The sequence below is a fragment of the Anoplopoma fimbria genome, chromosome 9 (genome assembly GCF_027596085.1).
Source record: "Anoplopoma fimbria isolate UVic2021 breed Golden Eagle Sablefish chromosome 9, Afim_UVic_2022, whole genome shotgun sequence".
NCBI lineage: Eukaryota > Metazoa > Chordata > Actinopteri > Perciformes > Anoplopomatidae > Anoplopoma > Anoplopoma fimbria.
In genome coordinates, this window is record NC_072457.1 from 10714331 (window position 1) to 10731857 (window position 17527).

The following is a 17527-nucleotide window of genomic DNA, read 5'->3' on the forward strand; positions in this document are numbered from 1 at the left end:
AATGTAGATTCTTTAGAAACCACCGAGAGCAGCTGGGGGTAAACCAGTGTCTGCCAGTCTCGCTGCGTCCACGGCAACCGAGTAAACACAGCAGCAAACTGTCAGGTTAAACTTAAGCCTCGGCCCGGGTGATGTTTCAGTGTCACCAGAAAGCTAACCTTGCACGCAGGCAGATGCCAAAAGTGCTCTTCTGTTGGCATAAATCTGTTTGATTCCCTTTGAAGCTTGTCATTTATTTTTTCTGAAGGTTTTTAATGGAGAAAGTTTATCAGGCAAGTATGAAACTGCAGAAAGTCACAATAATCAGGTCAGGGAGACCGAAGGAAATAAAGTGTAGATATAGTCAACACAGAATATCACAGGGTAAAAGTGGCTACTAATGTTCAGAAACAACCAATTAAAAGCTATAAATACACAAACATGTTTGAGGAAGAAGGCTGCTTGTTATTTTATTTTCAGACTTTTAGTTTTACTGAAACTAAATGTGTGTTCTTCAGGTAAATTCAATCTTTTTATTTACTCATTAGGTACCACTTCTTATTCATTTACCATTTATAAAGGGTTTATAATTTGCAATTTGCGCCTAAAGGTTTTATTAATGATTAATAAAGCATTTATTAATTTGTGAAAGACCTATTATAGGCCATTAATAAGAACAACTTTTGGTTTGCCAGGTTGTAAAAAAACGTTTGCTTTTTAATTTCTCTCTCTAACAAAGAGTTCATGTGGGTTTTTCAGAAGTCACATGAGATTCAAACAGCAGAAAAAAATGTATTTCAGTCAAACACAGCTGGACCTTAAAGTGATTTAAATTCATGGACACATAGATGTTCAGTAGCTTGAATTTATTTCAAACATATGAAGGCTTGTCAGTCTACATTACACTCATTCATCATACTCATTACTTTCAAGCTCATAAGTGCAAACGCAGCACCCACTTCTTCTTTCAAGGCATCTCTCCGCTGTCATCCTGACCTCTGTCTTTTTCTGGGGCATTCACAGTTGACATCAGGCATGAAATATATACGACCGTACAGCCATTAAGGCATTTCATTCAAACATGTGCCCTTTTTCTTTGAACATTGTTAAATAAACTTATCTCAGACCATCTCACCTTCCGTTTACCCTCTTTCTTCATACAAAAGCAAGCTTTGATACAGTCAGTTTCATACATTCAACCTCAAAGTCAGCAGGTTTGTTGAGGGACACGTGGAAGAATGTTTTAAATAAAACATATTTTTATGTTACAGTGCATCTTTGGGCAAAATTCACCAGAAACAATTAACAATGTTTCATTTTGCAGTTAACAGATCCATATAGTAGTCCTGCTATCACCAATGTTTACAGCCATTCGTTGCCGTCAGTGTGGTGACAAAAGAGTGACAATGCAAGTGCATTAAGTACATTATTATTCACAGATAAAGGTATTACAAGAAACTAATTAAATGCATGTGGGAGAAAGGTTTTTTATGGTTTTAGAGTTTAATGTTTATGACAACATGAGAATAGCTGGTTTACTGGAGCTTGCAAATTCTATCATTTATCTTATTTATTTATAGCGCTTTATTCATTATGCTAATCAAACACGTACTTTTAAAACTCTCTGGCAGGAGGTAGAAAATCATATCTCTCAATTCTAACTTGTTCAAAATACCTGTATTTTCCTGTGGATAGATTGCAAAATTTTAGATTCATAATTTCTAAATAAATAACTTTGTTTGAATTGCACTTAACTGCCTCAGGAGCTCATATGTTTAAAAATGTAATAACAATGGTATTATTGTTAGTGTTCTGTACATTTTGAATGACATACAGATATAAGATACATTTCACCTCAAAATGCATTAAATGTTCTAACATCAACTTGCTCAAAAGAGAAAACCATGTCCAATCTGCTGCACAGTCAGCAACAAGTCTTTCAAATTACTGCATGAATTTATATCACGTGAAATGAAATCAACTCATAGGGCAATTTATATAAAGTCTGTTGTCACAGAGGCAAAATAACATTTATTTTACAGAATTAAGGTACATAGACTGACCAGCAGCTCCAAATACCTTTAATGTGTTTAGATTTGAAACATGCTAAAAAAAGCAATCTACAGTTTGCATTTGTTCTACATGGGATGCTGGTATAGCTGAGTCAAGTATAGCATAATTACCTACGATGCCCCACTGTATTTATTCAAAAGGAAACCGAACAGTTGAAAACATGACCTCAGAACTACTTTATACAGAAAGCAGTTATATGGATGTCATCAGTTGATATGTCCCTTTAATAAAAACTCAAATTCGTACACATTCAAGAGGTCAAGGGGGTTAAAAAAGAGAAACTGACATTGCTGTGTGTAAAGTGTGGCGACACACCCAACACATGTAGTCTGTACGCTGACGTCTACAGTGAAGTAACATGACCCCTTGTTTTACACTCACAGAATACTGAAATGCCGTACATAACTCACTACCACGAACACAGACACATTCAGATTGCACACGCACTTACTCCCATCTGATTACACACAAAAGTGTAAAATAAACCAACAACAATAGAGGAAGTTATCCCCTAAAATTCTCAGCTGGTTTTGACTCATTAGGCCCAACAGTACTTAGAAAATACTGATTTAAGTACACAGTTAAACCACAGTCCCAGCTCCACTACATCTGAGCAACACACTTTGTGCGTTTCTCTCTTTTTTCTCACTCTAACACACAAGGAGCGTGCTATTTAAATATTAACATACACTACTTTATACAGCATATATCATATATTAGTTTTGCAGGTATTAGCAGCATGTTGTGAGTCATAACACAGAGGTTACACATACTTCAAGTAGAACATCCTAAAAAAGGTGGAAATGTTATTGTGAATGTGGAACATTAGTGTTGGAGAGTAGTGATATGACACATAGCAATGTCATATGTTTACCTTTTTCTAGGGACATGTTTTAAACATATTATTTTGAAATACAATCATTTGAATTCCTCCTCTGGCTGAATTTGTGGGTGATTCAACACTACACCTTAATCTGCCTTTTTTTTTTTTATTCAGTGCAGACAAATGGTCCCTGTCCTCAGAAAACAGTGTATAAAATTGTAGGTTGGATTCACTGTAAGTATATTATTATGTGAATTATGGCAAGACTATTTAACTTTTGAATAACAGTGGCCATTGTTGCAACAAGCATCAATTACAGGATCATTTTCCCGTAGGATCTTGAGGCATTCCCAGGCCAGATAGGATATGTAAACCCCTCAGTGTATCATGTGTCTGGAATACCTGCACAGGTACTGCAGACATCCAGGAGGTATCCAAATCCAGCTCCCTCACTCATTTAAAGGACTTAAAGATACTTGAAGTCCTTCAATTTGGGCAATAATTCCCTCAAAACTTATAAAGGAGCAATCCATGATCTTTATCTGTGACATCCTAAGGTGTTTCACCAGCACAACTGGAGACATAATGTCAGCAAACTGACTTAATGATTTCAGTTACACAGAACATATCAATCAAGTTTGTTGACATTATGGATTATGGATTAAATTCAGCAAGGTTGTGGATTATTACTTTTCAGTTCAATTTTTCTTTGTCAAAGAAAGATTTTTTTTTTTTTACTTTCAAAAGTTACAAAGTCTTGCTTTAAAGACATGGTAACTTTAGATTCATATTAATTAAATTGTGGCTTTGCCAATGACACTGAAGTTTAAAAGACGATTGTTTCCTTTTGAATAGACATGTTGCAGGGCCCAGAAAGCATTTAAAAAGTCCTAGACAGCAGCTGGTTGGAAAGTATCACAAAGCAGATTCATATAGCAACATGGCAGAGCATCAGCCAGAGGATGTGGCTTAATGCGTTTACCCTACAAAGTGCTGCAATGCATACATATTACAGTAAGGTCTGCTGCAAGGATAAATAACACAACAGAGAGGGGATAAAATTGTTGATGGTGGAAGTTTTTCTTGGGGAGTAGATCACAGGTGGGAGGGTTGAAAACTGCACTTGGGATGAATGAAGGCACATTCTTCGGTTTGGATGTCTAGAGCGACAGAAAAGAAGACATAAAATAGGTGTTAAACTCTGATGTTTGCAATGAAAAAAAGGTGAGATAACATGATTTTGTTTTAGTCCAGTTTATGATAGAAGTTGTTGTCTTAAGCCATTGAAATGTGACTTTTCTGCCTGTAGTTCCTGGTTCTGAACCAGCTGGCCAGCTTCAGTCGAATCCCCGCAGAGGGCATGTTACTCGATTTGTTTACGTAGGAGTGCTGGAGGTCAGCAGTGCTCTCCACCTCCTTCTCCCCCGTTTAGGAAAAAGCAGAGGGGGAGGGGGCTATAAAAAGTTGACCCCATCTCAGCCCGGCAGACTCGCTTCCAAGCTGGAGCTGCAGCAGCATCTGATCTCTCCGAGCAGCTGTCCTCTCCCTGCATCAGCACAACAAATACTTTACATTGCCTGACCTTTTCCTCCTGCATCACTATCACAGCCATGCCCCCTGCTTCCCTGTGCAGCACACACCCCCTCTACTACACACTCACTCACACAGACACACAGACACACACACACACACACACACACACACACACACACACACACACACACACACACACACACACACACACACACACACACACACACACACACACACACACAAACACACCCTGTGTTCCTCTTCACACCACTACTCAACCCCATGCTAGGCCCCTGCCTGCCACAAACCGAGCTGACATGTATCCCTCATGCTCACGCAGTTGTATAATTGCTCTGACACATTAGATGAGAATGGACTGTGACTAGTTGTAAATCTCTATTTGAGTATATGGGAAACCAAGAAATTGTTTTTTTTGAGAGGCTACATATACAACAGTGTGACGAGAAAAATATTTTTTGCATTTCCTTCCTTCCATCTTGTCCATTCAGAAAAACAAACGTTTGCCTTCATCTGGATGGATTATTGAAGTTGCCTCTGATCAGACTTTCTCAAAAAAGTCTAACATTATTAACACTTCACACCAACATGGGGCGAGCATCTCAATAAAATCTTGATTTTAATGATTTGGGAACCATTTGATTGATTCACTGTCACCACAGCCCTTATATTTCAATTTATAATATTTCCTTCTCATTGTCTCTAAAATAATTTCATGTGTTTTTAATTTTTTATGTAAAAGTCCATGTATTTGATAAGGGTGCACATTTTATTATTAACTCGTGTCATACAGAGAAAAGTACAGGTATAATTAAAAACATTCATAATGGTTTTAACTTCACATTGGTGCTTCAGTTGCACTATGCATGGGACACAGGACACTTAATTACTGTGACTCGGTACACCTGTGCTTTTCCTACTATGACAGGTCGAAATGTTTGCTGTGAGAAAGGCCTTTTGAGTTTAACCTGGAACTGGAGAGTACACAAAAACACTGTGGTGGATGTGGTAAGTGTGAATAGATATTTAAACATCATTTTTGCATTTAATTTCTCTAGCCTACTTTTGACAGCTAAAAAAGTTGAAAAATGGATTTTGAGTTTTCACTTGAGTTGTCCAAGTAATATAAAAATGTACATTACAGTATAGAAGTAGTATATTTGAAACAAGTGAAAACTGCATTAGACTGGAATAGTGAAGCAAGCTTGGAAAATATGATATATGCAAATGCTGGTAAACGCATTGCCCACTAACGAGATAGTATTAAGCCCAAATCACAGCTGAGGTTGAAACCACATTCTATGGTTTGAACAGTGCAGCTAAAGGTCAAGCTAGAGTTGATGGATGTTAAACTAACCCTGAAAGAGTACAGCTTGGACTGACAACATGAGCTTGTCACGTCTGTGATGTGACCACGGTGCACTCATCGCTCTTTTTTTTGTTTTTTTTACTGAGGTTTTGAGATCTCTGACAGTAATACTTATGCTAATATTTCAATTTCAGGTACAGATCAATTGCATTCAATTTTATTTACAGGAGTTAAAACAACAACAACTTGACTCTTGAGAAACTATTTTTTTGGCAACTCAATATAATCAACAGACCTCACTGTGCTTCTCATGAGTTATGCGAAAGAAATCTATTGACAGCGAGGTTTGTAGAATATACCAATAACTTGTAAACTCTAAACTTTCTGGAAACTACTGTTGTGTTTGGAGAGCAAGATTTAAAAAACCTTTAAAAAAACGGAAACTGTTTTCTAAATGAAGGTCAGTTGAAACATTTGTTTTTCATTATTTGTGTAAGCTGAACTTTTAAAATACATATTCAGCTTCTTCCTTTTCTACTTTGTTAGTATAGTAATGCAAGAAGGATTGTTCCAACTCATTCAGCCAGGGGGAAGTTTTCCTGAAATGTCACGAACAAGGAACGAACACATTAATGAACTGTAACGTTATCTAAGCAATTAAAGCATTTCTGACACTGAATAAGAATAACTGGTTGTACGGTTTCACTGACTGGAATACTTTCCTGTGACACTTTCCAACCCCCGAGAATAAACCATGTAAACAAACTCATCTCGCACTATCAAAATAGCCCGACGATGTGTAATGCAGAGAAAAGGGAACTCAACCGACTTGCTCCGGGCCGAGGCTGAAAATCTCAGCATGGCCAGTGGAGTCAGGTTACCTGTCATGAAGCTACTGCATGTCTATTAACACTGACATGCCACCGCTGAAGCAGCAGCGCCGGAATTGATTTTAGCAACATCTACAACCCGAAAATGATAAAAACTCCAGGAGTACATCAGGACCTTTACACAGGTCCAAATGACTTTGTTGGGTTGCACTGCTATACAATTAGACCACATGGTTCAGCATCATCAACCCCAAAATATCAAACTCCATGGTTGGAGAGGAAGGGGCGTGTTGAAATACCTTAAACTTTGCGTAACTTCCCTTCAGTCTCTCTGACTCGACAAGCAAATGAATGGAGCAAAAGTTGTGGAAATAATGTCATTTATGTCCGCCCAACATTGTCATGTGGAGTTGTTCTCTGCTACTACCACTACTACAACTACTACCGCTGCTGCTGCTGCTACTATGCTATTCCCTACAAAAAAAATCCCATATTTACTTGGCATTGTTTGGGATCCTTTAATTGCAATTAAAGCTGCACAGATCAGTTTGGCATTTTGATTCGAATGTAGTAGATTTGTGAACTTTACTCCAGCATAGAATAGCATAAAAGGTTTCAAGATTAGTAATGCTGTTTACCCCAAATTCCTCCCATACCTAGGTATGTTATGTAACAAAAAAAATGGCAATAGTTTTAGAAGGCAGGAGTGGAAATGTGTCATCCAAAACAGTTATGACAGTTGGAGAACAATTAGATGTAAATAGGATGAAGGCTCTACAGGATGATTATTACTATAATTACTGTGTTTTTCCCAAATGATATGCAGATTTTTACGCGTTATATTAACTCAGATGGCTTGTAAGATACTGATAATAGCTGTCGAAAATTGGAAAAAATCCCCCATGGGGAGCATGCCCCCTGACACCCATAGTTTTGGGCTGAGTCCTGAATTTTTACGTCAGGCTCGACCCCTGCCAAAACTCTATGATCTCACTGCAAATTTAGGGCATGGTTTAATTATTACCGTGAGTGGAAACTGACTAATTACAAGTTTATGCTCATGACTGAAACTGAGTCACATTTTAGATAATTTAAAAGAAGTAGTCATGTTCCTTCCTGACAATGTATTTATTGTTTTGTTTAATTTCCATTTTTGATTACATTTTTACAATTTTTCTTTAACATTTTTTGGCATAAGACAATGGCAGTGAAAACCCCAAAATTAGGTATTTATTTGAGCTTTTTTTCAGTTTTTAATAGTATCAGACTCACTTTGAAAAGTATTGGAGAATATCTTCCAAGTTCTTTATTGTCATGTGCACAAAAGTTACAGAGCAGCAGACGTTGGCGATAGAAATCTTAGAGCTCAGGCTTCATCTAAAAATTCTTAATTAATATGTATGAAAAGAAATTCACGTGAAAAAAAAAAAAAAAAAGAATAAGAAAGAAATAGTACAAAATCTAAAATAGCGCTCAGAGGTACCTGTATGCTGCTGTGGCTTTAATGGTTATATGTAACCAACTAAGTCAGAGACGTCTTTAAATGAGTCTGCTTTTTAAGTTTTTCGTAGTTTTCCATTAAGGTAAAAATACAGAAACATTACATAAATAAATATTTAAACCGAGTATATATAAACTGAGAAACATTTCAACTTTGAGCAACTTGGTCTACTTTATCCGGGCCCTCTATGCTCGATGACTGAATTAAACCAAACTACAAACTTGCACTAATAGCATACAAATTTTTTTGTGAAGACAATAAAACTCTTAGTTTTTCATGGATTCCGTGAAGTTGACACTAAGCTTTATCACATTATTTAAAAAATATGGATTTAGAAAATGTTCTTGTATCAATCAAATGTATTCAAATGTTGAATAAATGAAAAGACATTTACATCCAGACACATAAAATGAGTAGTAGGGGTGAAGGGGACATAAGTGAATATGTGCTGACTTACATGTATGATGAGATGTTTCCTTGGTCACCGATGCTCCACTACAAAGCTCATTGTTGTTCCATCGAAGGAAGGCGGTGCAATGATTCTTGGACCTTGTTGCGTTGTGATGCTGATAACCGGCTTCCTGTCAGAGCTCGCCGCACCTCCTCTGGCGGTCACGTGTCCCAAACTAACAGGAAGCTGCAGTGGCCCTTGTGTTGACTCAACTGTTGCACTGTAATACGCGTTCTCTGTGCCTGTTGAACTCGTGTCCGGCTTGGGACTTCTGGCCTTTTTGACCTTTTCTCCACCTGCATACTCAGAGTGACAAGGCGACTGAGGCAACACCGCCTGGGCCGGTAGAGTGGGTGAGGGGATAAAGCCTGGGTAGATCATGTAGGTGGGGGCGTAGGCTCCTGGGCTGATAGCCAGGGGGGACAACGAGAGAGGCACAGGGGTGACAGATGCCACAGGAGAAGGAGACATGGGCACATCCACATACTGGCCTGTCTCAGGGTCAAATAGTCTCTTTGTGGTGGCCTGTATAGGAGTGTCCACCAGGTAATAATGTCCCGTTGTGGGGTCCAAGAGCATCTTGCGCTGTGTTTGTGGGACTGCCTCTCCGGTAGAAGGAGTAGGTGACACAGTGTGGACAGATGGAGAGAAACACAACACCTGCTGCTGTGCTTGATGGTAGATACTTGAAGCTGGGTAGTCCATGATCAAAGGAGACCGATTCTGCTCAGGTGTCTTCCTGTCAACTGTTTTGATTCGGCTAACACTTGAGCTCACCTCCCTGGAAACGGGATCTGGATTCAGCAGTTGGATTTCATTCGTATATCCCGGTATGGCTAAATAGTTCTCAGAGTCTGAGCAGGCCTGTGCCACAGTGGGATTAGTGGGAATGATTTTGACCTTTCCCTGGTCCACACGGCCTTTTTTCGGGGGCTCTATTTTCACCGACAATGGAGCCACCGGTGCCCCGGAGCTTTTCATAGTCGATGATGTTTGCAGCTCGGAGTTTTGCGGAATAGGATCACTAACCGAGCTAATGCTGACACGTGCCTTGTTGCCAAAATGAAGCACACGTTTGTTACTAAACGTTTTACTTTGATGTGATTGTGTTTGAAATGTGTCATCGTTATATGGGACGTGTATGATATTCAGAGCTCCTTTAGCCTCCTGTGACTGAGTGACCCTGTCAGTGTTTGTTGTCTCCAGCTCCTCCGCTCCCTGCTCCTCACTGGCAATAAGTGACAACACATGACTGTCCGTGATTGGTTGTGGAGCTTGACTTTTACGCTTCCATTCGTTTCTATCATAAACATAAAGCTGCTCCATTGTTTTAACTGCAGCTTTGAGCTTCTCTAATGCAGCCTGTTTTGGTATTTTTGGCTCATTTCTCCTTTCAGACGTCTCACATGCAAACTTTTCCTGCCTCTGTTTTGTCAGTTTGGTTTCAATATTTGGCTGAATATCTGACTGGTCAGGGTGGAGCTGCTTTGATGCAACAAGTGGCACCCTACTGGCTGTGCACTGTGACGGTGTGTTTGCACTCGTTTTCACTGCTTCAGATGAGATGCCTGCCTCAGCTGTCTCTTGTTTAACATTTGTTTTTACAGAGTGACACTTAATCACAATAGGAGAGGGTAACACATGCTTAACCGGCGCCTTTGTGACCTCAAGTTTTTCAGCTGCTGTGGAACATTTAGCCTCACTATTATCCAATGAAACAAAGCGGTATGAACTTTTAACCAATTTACGGACATCTCTGACCTGATATATTGGTGTTTGAAACTTGCATTTGGTGTCTCTTATGTCTCTTACAGTGAAGTTTGGGATTTTATCTGAAGCAGACAACATGTTGCATTTGGCATCACCGGCTGCCCTGAATGTGTTGACATTGTTTAAACTTATTTTAGGGGTTAACAGGTTGGCAATATTCAGTGTACAGCCTTTATTTTCCTTCACACTCCTAAGGCATATTTTTATACCAGGGGTTTTACCCCCTTTCTCATTTTCTTCTTTGCCTATGTTTCCATTGTTGCCTGTTTGGAACTCTTTTTCACATTTCTGTGGGCCAACAGGTGCTCCTGTGACAGGTGCATGGACCGGCAAGTCTTCCGTAACATCCTTCTCTTTTGAAAGGAGCTGGCAGCTCGGGACAAACACCAGTTTTGTCAGCATGTTGCTGGTGTCTAATCCCTTTGTTGTGGTCCGTGTGTCGGATACAGATGTGGGCTCGATCTCTTTGACGGGTTCTGGCTCATCTGCTTTTAGTAAATTAAATGCACTGCTTTGACTGTGGCTGAGCGAAGCCTTTAGAGGCTCGTGTTTTCCCTTTTCTGAATCAACTAGTGCTTTGTCGCTGTTCTGCTCCTCCACAGGCTCACAGGAGCTGGGTCTGCTGCCGTCCAGGTATTGATCATCAGCAGAGTTAACAGTAAAACCTGAGCCTGATTCTGATGTCTGTCTTTGTAAGCCTCTTCCTTGACCCCTGTCTTTCACCCCGTCGTGATCTTTCAATTGAAAGCTCGGGGAGAGTGCCGGGTACGCGTCACACCTTTCACCCCTCTCCATTTTGCGCTCCTGTTCAAACTGCATCTTTTTGGAAATCACATTTTTCAATAAACTCGATGCAAAGACTGCTCTTTTGTGCGTACCCCCCGTGCTTTCGGAGTGAACACACTGCACCTCGCACCCTGACTTGGCCAACACAGTGCCAGTGAGCTCATTGGATCGGGCTTTCTTGGAGCATTTCGGACGCTTGGCGCCTTCGGGTGCTTCAACTTTACACCTGAAGTTCAGCGTGACTCCGCGCTGCTTCGGCTTCTCGGCATCGCTCATCTCCATCTTCTTGCTAGATGAGGATGATTGTTGAGAAGTCGTCCTCTTGTTCAGCGCGTACATTCTGGTCTGTGGGGCTTTCATACCGGGAGCAGACTTACCATGCCTCTTACTGTCCACAGTCTTATTCATTTCCAAAGTGGTGCTCGAAGTCTCAATTACGCTTCGCTCTCCTCCCCGTGATATGTTTCCATATTTCAGGTCCACATAAGCCGACCAGTTATTCAGCCCATATTCCGACACAGAGGACTCACTGGAGGTGCTCAGATTAATGGCATCGAAGTATGGGCATGCCAAGCTCCGGAAAGACTTGGCGGTTAGATTACGCACCTCTTTGTCAGCGTCGTCCAGCTCACTGATGGAGCTGGACGCTCCGCTGGAGTACTCATTGATATCTTTCCGTCTCAGTTTGGATGCAAGGTGCTGACGGCCCGGAGCGGGGATGAAGTATTGGGCCCTGTCGCTGAAGGGCCCCACTCTGGCGCCAGAGCTGACGAAAGAGAAGTGGCTCCCGTCTCCAAAGCGCTTGGTGTACCCGGATGTGCTGTTATCAGATACACTGACTTGTTCGTTCCGTGCCCTGGAGGTCTTGATCGACACGTGGATTTCCCCCGCATTAGTGTCTCCTCCGGTGTGGTTTTTACACACGCTTTCATCCGAGCTGCCGCATTTGTCCGAGTCGCAGGGATCACTGTCCTCCTGCTCGGTGCTGACGACGTCTCCACCCAGATTAGACTGCGCTTTCTCCCGGCCCCGGCCCTGACCCCGGCCCTGACCCCGGCCCCTCAGGATCAGAGTCCCCTCCTGCGTGTCGTCGCCCTCGAAAGACGCGTAATCCACAAAGGAAAAAACCAGGTTGTCGTCTTCAAAATCCCAACAGGTCCCTCTCCCCAGGTCGTAATCGACGTCGTGGTCGAGCTCGGTCAGCTGGATTTCGTGCGTGGTGATGTAGTGAGACTCGTCCTCCACGGTGTCGGAGCCGCAGTGGTCGGACATCACCGCGCTGGCGCCATCATCCGACTCCGTCTTGCTGTTCAGATACATGTCTGTGTACTGGAGCTCGTCGCTGTCGCTGCGGGCATGGTGCTGACCGGCGTTGGGAAGTTTGCTCCGAGTTTCCAAAGGAGACTCACCCGAAACGCGCTCTCCTTCAACACAGTCCTCCTCGGTGGTCTTACCCTCCTCTCCACGCTCCGCTTGCGTTGAACTGTCGCATTTGGTGACAGGCGGCTGGTTTTCCTGGCCGGTGGAAGTCACTTCCACTGTGCTTGCGCCGTCGGGTTTCATGTCCAGGTCCACATAGTTGGACTCGTCGCTCCTTGTCTCCGCTTGCTTGTCCTTATGCTTGTTGTCCTCTTGGAGCAGCGTCCTGTGAAGTAAGGTGTCATCTCGGTAAGTGAGAGTTTCCTCCGCTGCTTCCATTTAGTCCAGTCTTACCGTCGGGTGGTCCTCGTTTACGGTGTTATCCCGACACAGGACGGAAAACTCTGCAGGCTGGGGGGGGGACGAGACGAGGAGGACGGAGAGCGAGGAGGGTGAGTGGGAGAGGAGAGAGAGAGAGAGAGAGGGGGAGAGAGAGAGAGAGAGAGAGAGAGAGAGAGAGGAGAGAGGGGGGGGGAGGGGGAGGGAGGGAGGGAGAGAGGGAGAGGGGGAGAGAGAGAGAGAGAGAGGGAGAGGGAGATGGGGGGGGAGAGAGAGAGGGAGAGAGAGAGAGGGAGATGGGGGAGAGAGAGAGAGAGGAGAGAGAGAGAGGGAGAGGGGGGGAGAGAGAGAGAGATGAGGGGGGAGAGAGAGAGAGAGAGAGGAGAGAGAGGGGGGGAGAGAGAGAGAGAGAGAGGGGAGAGAGAGAGAGAGAGAGATGGGGGGAGTCCCTAGGAAAATCCCATGATGATTTCTCTCTCTGGTGTAAATCTCAGTGTTGGGACGTTGTGTATCATTTTCAAAAGTTTACAATCAGACAGTTACTAACTCTGTACATAAGCACGAGGCCTCATGAAACTATACTCCCAAAAGTGCCATATTTCAGCACCTTTCCTGGAAGAACAGCTCCCCCTCCACCAGTTTTTCAAAATTGCTCAAGTAAATTCTCTGAGACATTGTTGCATTTGTCAAAACTTTACAGAAGTTTGTGGCACAACACAGTTGTCCCTCATATGACTAAACATAAAGGGGAGACATCCAAGGTGAATAGGTTCAACATGTATTTTAATAGATATCGTTGTGAAACTTTCCCAGTTGATTACTTTTTTTTTTTTTTTGCATAACAAGTTTTCTGATGAATGATGCATTACGTTGTCAATTATGTGCGAATTTACATACATTTCCAGAACATAAATCTGTACATTGGATAAAGCGAGGTTCACAATTCTTGTTTCATTTCGTAATCATATAAGAGTCAAAGGTTTTTAGAGAGGGGGTTTTCAATATCTCTTTTTATCATTCCATAAATCAAAAAATACTGTCAACAGTCATAAAAAAAAGTCCATTCTTGCCATGTTTTGCAGAATAAAATGTTCTATAAATCAGGCTATGAATGATATATGAACAAACCCTTCTGTAGAAATCTCCAAAACCTAAAGTGGAAAGTTATGTGTATTTAAGTAATAGTGAAGTATACATTTTCTGGCTCAGAGTTGAGAAAAAACTAATCTTGAGAAAAACAGCCTTTAAAGATAGTTTAAAATGAGTCTTTTTTTTTCAAGACAATACAGGTAAATATATATGGTACATATTTTGTTACCAAAGATGTCACTTTGAAACTTCCCCCAGTTGATTACTTTCATAAAGTGTGCATTTTACCGATCTTTTCTTCTTCATACAAAATAGCAACAATAACAACAAATTCCACTGCTGTTTTCAGCAGCATATATTGAAAAGGATATATATGCAGGAATTTACACAGAGGTCAAATTGTTACTGTATTGTGATCCAGTGATGTTTGGGTGTGCAAAGAAGGCTGTAATAAATACTGTATGTATAATGTACTAAGCTACTAATATTGGCACTGATAATATTTGTGGGGTGGAGAACACCATCAGTGCTCTGCCCTCTCACTGAAACAGCTGCCTTGTCTTGATGGAGAAAAATATTCCCCGCCAGCTGGTGCCAGTCGGTCAAAAGAATTTACTACAACTTCATCCAGTCAAGTGTAGATGTAGTTTGAGATTTATGTCTAATCTGTCGAGAACATTTTCCCTGCTCTCACCACTGGGCCACGCAGGACTCGTGGGCCAAAAGTGAATAAAGGACTAAGTGGTCGATAATAATTTCAATTTATGTTGCTGTCGGGGACAAAGCTGGATAATGTAATCTTGCTACTTAATGATCTGGTCATTAGAGCTCTGTCTAAGTGTTGAAGACACAAGTGTTGTTCTGGACGGGGCCCCAGATTGGTGGTATGCAGCAGGGAGGGGTTGGGCCAACAGTTGCTCCATGTGGAGGGCACACTGACAGCAATATCAAGGACAGAGGCCACCAGTATAAAGCTTTTGTCCCCCTCAAATCCCATGTTTACCCCGAGTGTCATTTGTGTGGTGCAGTCTCTTAGAAATGTATTGTTTTTTCAGTACATTTACTCAACGTTAGTACAATTTGGAGGTACTTGTGCTTCAGTTGAGTATTTCGATCTTATGCTACTTAATACTCATACTCAACTTTTTCAGAGAGGAATAAATTGTGTTCTTTTTACTTCTTTAAATTCTAAATTAAAATATAATACTCTTATAAAATAATACATATTGTTTTGCAAAAAAAGGAAGTTACTTCACTGGGACCCTTCATAAAATTATCCAGTATTTTACAAAAAAAAAAATATATATATACAGTGGGTACGGAAAGTATTCAGACCCTTTAAATTTTTCACTCTTTGTTTCATTGCAGCCATTTGCTAAAATCGAAAAAGTTCATGTTTTTTTTTTCACATTAATGTACACTCAGCAACCCATCTTGACAGAAAAAAAACAGAAATGTAGAAATTTTTGCAAATTTATTAAAAAAGAAAAACTGAAATATCACATGGTCATAAGTATTCAGACCCTTTGCTCAGTATTGTGAGCACTCATATTTAACTCACATGCTGTCCATTTCTTGGGAATGATCCTCCTTGAGATGGTTTCTACTCCTTCATTGGAGTCCAGCTGGTTTAATTAAACTGATTGGACTTGATTAGGAAAGGCACACAGTATATAAGTACAGCATCACAGTGCATGTCAGAACAAATGAGAATCATGAGTTCGAAGGTCTGCCCAAGGATGCTCAGAGACAGAATTGTGGCAGGGCACAGATCTGGCCAAGTTACAAAAGAATTCTGCAGCACTCAAGGTTCCTAAGAGCACAGTGGCCTCCATAATCCTTAAATGGAAGAAGTATGGGATGACCAGAACTCTTCCTGGACCTGAACCTTCGGTCCAGCCAAACTGAGCAATCGTGGGAGAAGAGCCTTCCAGTGAGAGAGGTAAAGAAGAACCCAAAGATCACTTGGCTGAGCTCCAGAGATGCAGTAGGGAGATGGGAAAAAGTTCCACAAAGTCAACTATCACCATGTTTCACAGTTGGGATTTATGGCAGAGTGGATGAGCAGTGCCTCTTTTCAGTGCAAGACATATGAAAGCCGCATAGAGTTTGCCAAAAGTTCAATGGAGGACTCCCAAACTATGAGAAATAAGATTCTCTGGTCTGATGAGACCAAGATTGTTTTTTGGCGTTAATTCTAAGCGGTATGTCTTGCACTGAAAACCAGGCACTGCTCATCACCTGCCCAATACAATCCCAACAGTGAAACTGGTGGTGGCTGCAGTGATCATGCTATGGGGGTGTTTTTCAGCTGCAGGGACAGGATCTCTGGTTGCTTGAAGGAAAGATGAATGCGGCCTTTACAGAGATATCCTGGAAGAAAACTCTCCTCCCAGATTGCTCAGTTTGGCTGGGCCAGGTCTCAGGAAGAGTTCTGTCATCCCAAGCTTCACATTTAAAATTAACTGGCTCTTCGGAACAAGTCTGTGAAATTCTTGACTGGCCCAGCCTAAAACCCAATTGAGCATCTCTGGAGAGACCTGAAAATGGCTGTCTCATTTGTTCACCATGCACCTGACAGAACTGGAGAGGATCTGCAAGGAAGAATGGCAGAGGATCCCCAAATCCAAGGTTTGAGAAACTTGTTGCATCATTGAAGAAGACTCATCTGTACTAGCTCAAAAGGGTGCTTCTACTCAATACTGAGCAAAGGGTCTGAATACTTATGACCATGTGATATTTCAGTTTTTCTTTTTTAATAAATTTGCAAAAATTTCTACATTTCTGTTTTTTTCTGTCAAGATGGGTTGCTGAGTGACATTAATGGGAAAAAAAATGAACTTTTTCGATTTTAGCAAATGGCTGCAATGAAACAAAGAGTGAAAAATTTAAAGGGGTCTGAATACTTTCCGTACCCACTATATATATATATATATAATATATATATATGAATTTGTGTAGTAGAGCTTTTATATTCCTTCTTTCCTCTCCCATCAACCGCCTCTGGACCTCTCAGATGCATCTTGTGACCCTTTGGAGGGGCTCAACCCATAAATTAGGGAATGCTGGACTAAAATACTCTACTGTATATGGTGTAGTACAAACTGGTTACAGTAGTAAAATGCTGCTTAAATATTGAGGACTTTTACTTTAATGGAGTATTTTGGTAATTTATCTGCCATGACTTTGTATGTGTGCTCCTGCTGCCTTGAAAATACAAACAGCATCAAACTACTTAAGGTCATGACTCAAGCTAAGGTGTCACATCACCAAATTACATCCATCATTTCTATTAAACGACACAGCAGTGCTTGATTACTGATATATCTTTTATTTAATTTGGAGTTACTCTTCTTAGGGGAATGTTGGAATTTTTTATAGTGATAAAGCAAATTAGAATAAACTATAATTCCACAAAAACCCATGTAATTATTGTACTACTGCCTCCTTTATACATAATAAAAGTGGATATACTTTTATAATGAATCTCATGTGGTAAAACGGTGCTCGCGTTGTCTGTATTTCCATAAAGTCAGAGCTATTAAAGATTTCAATTTCAATTCCTGTGCCAAAATATGAACATACACATGTAGGTTGAACTGACCTCCACAAAGCGGATAAATTTAGGCATCTATTTAAAATGGGGACACCACTCACTCGCGCAAGC

At 41.1% G+C, this 17527-nt stretch overlaps 1 protein-coding gene across 1 annotated transcript; it reads right to left on the reverse strand.

Moving 5' to 3' along the window:
- Positions 1–8547: 8547 nt before the first annotated feature.
- On the reverse strand, positions 8548–12771 carry LOC129096502 (uncharacterized protein C4orf54 homolog). Its single transcript, XM_054605305.1, has one exon. The coding sequence runs from the start codon at positions 12769–12771 to the stop codon at positions 8548–8550; it is 4224 nt and encodes a 1407-aa protein (XP_054461280.1).
- Positions 12772–17527: the final 4756 nt, after the last annotated feature.

Excerpts from the sequence above, each read along its gene's own strand:
- LOC129096502 (XM_054605305.1), bottom strand. The coding sequence starts at position 12,771 with ATGGAAGCAGCGGAGGAAACTCTCACTTACCGAGATGACACCTTACTT.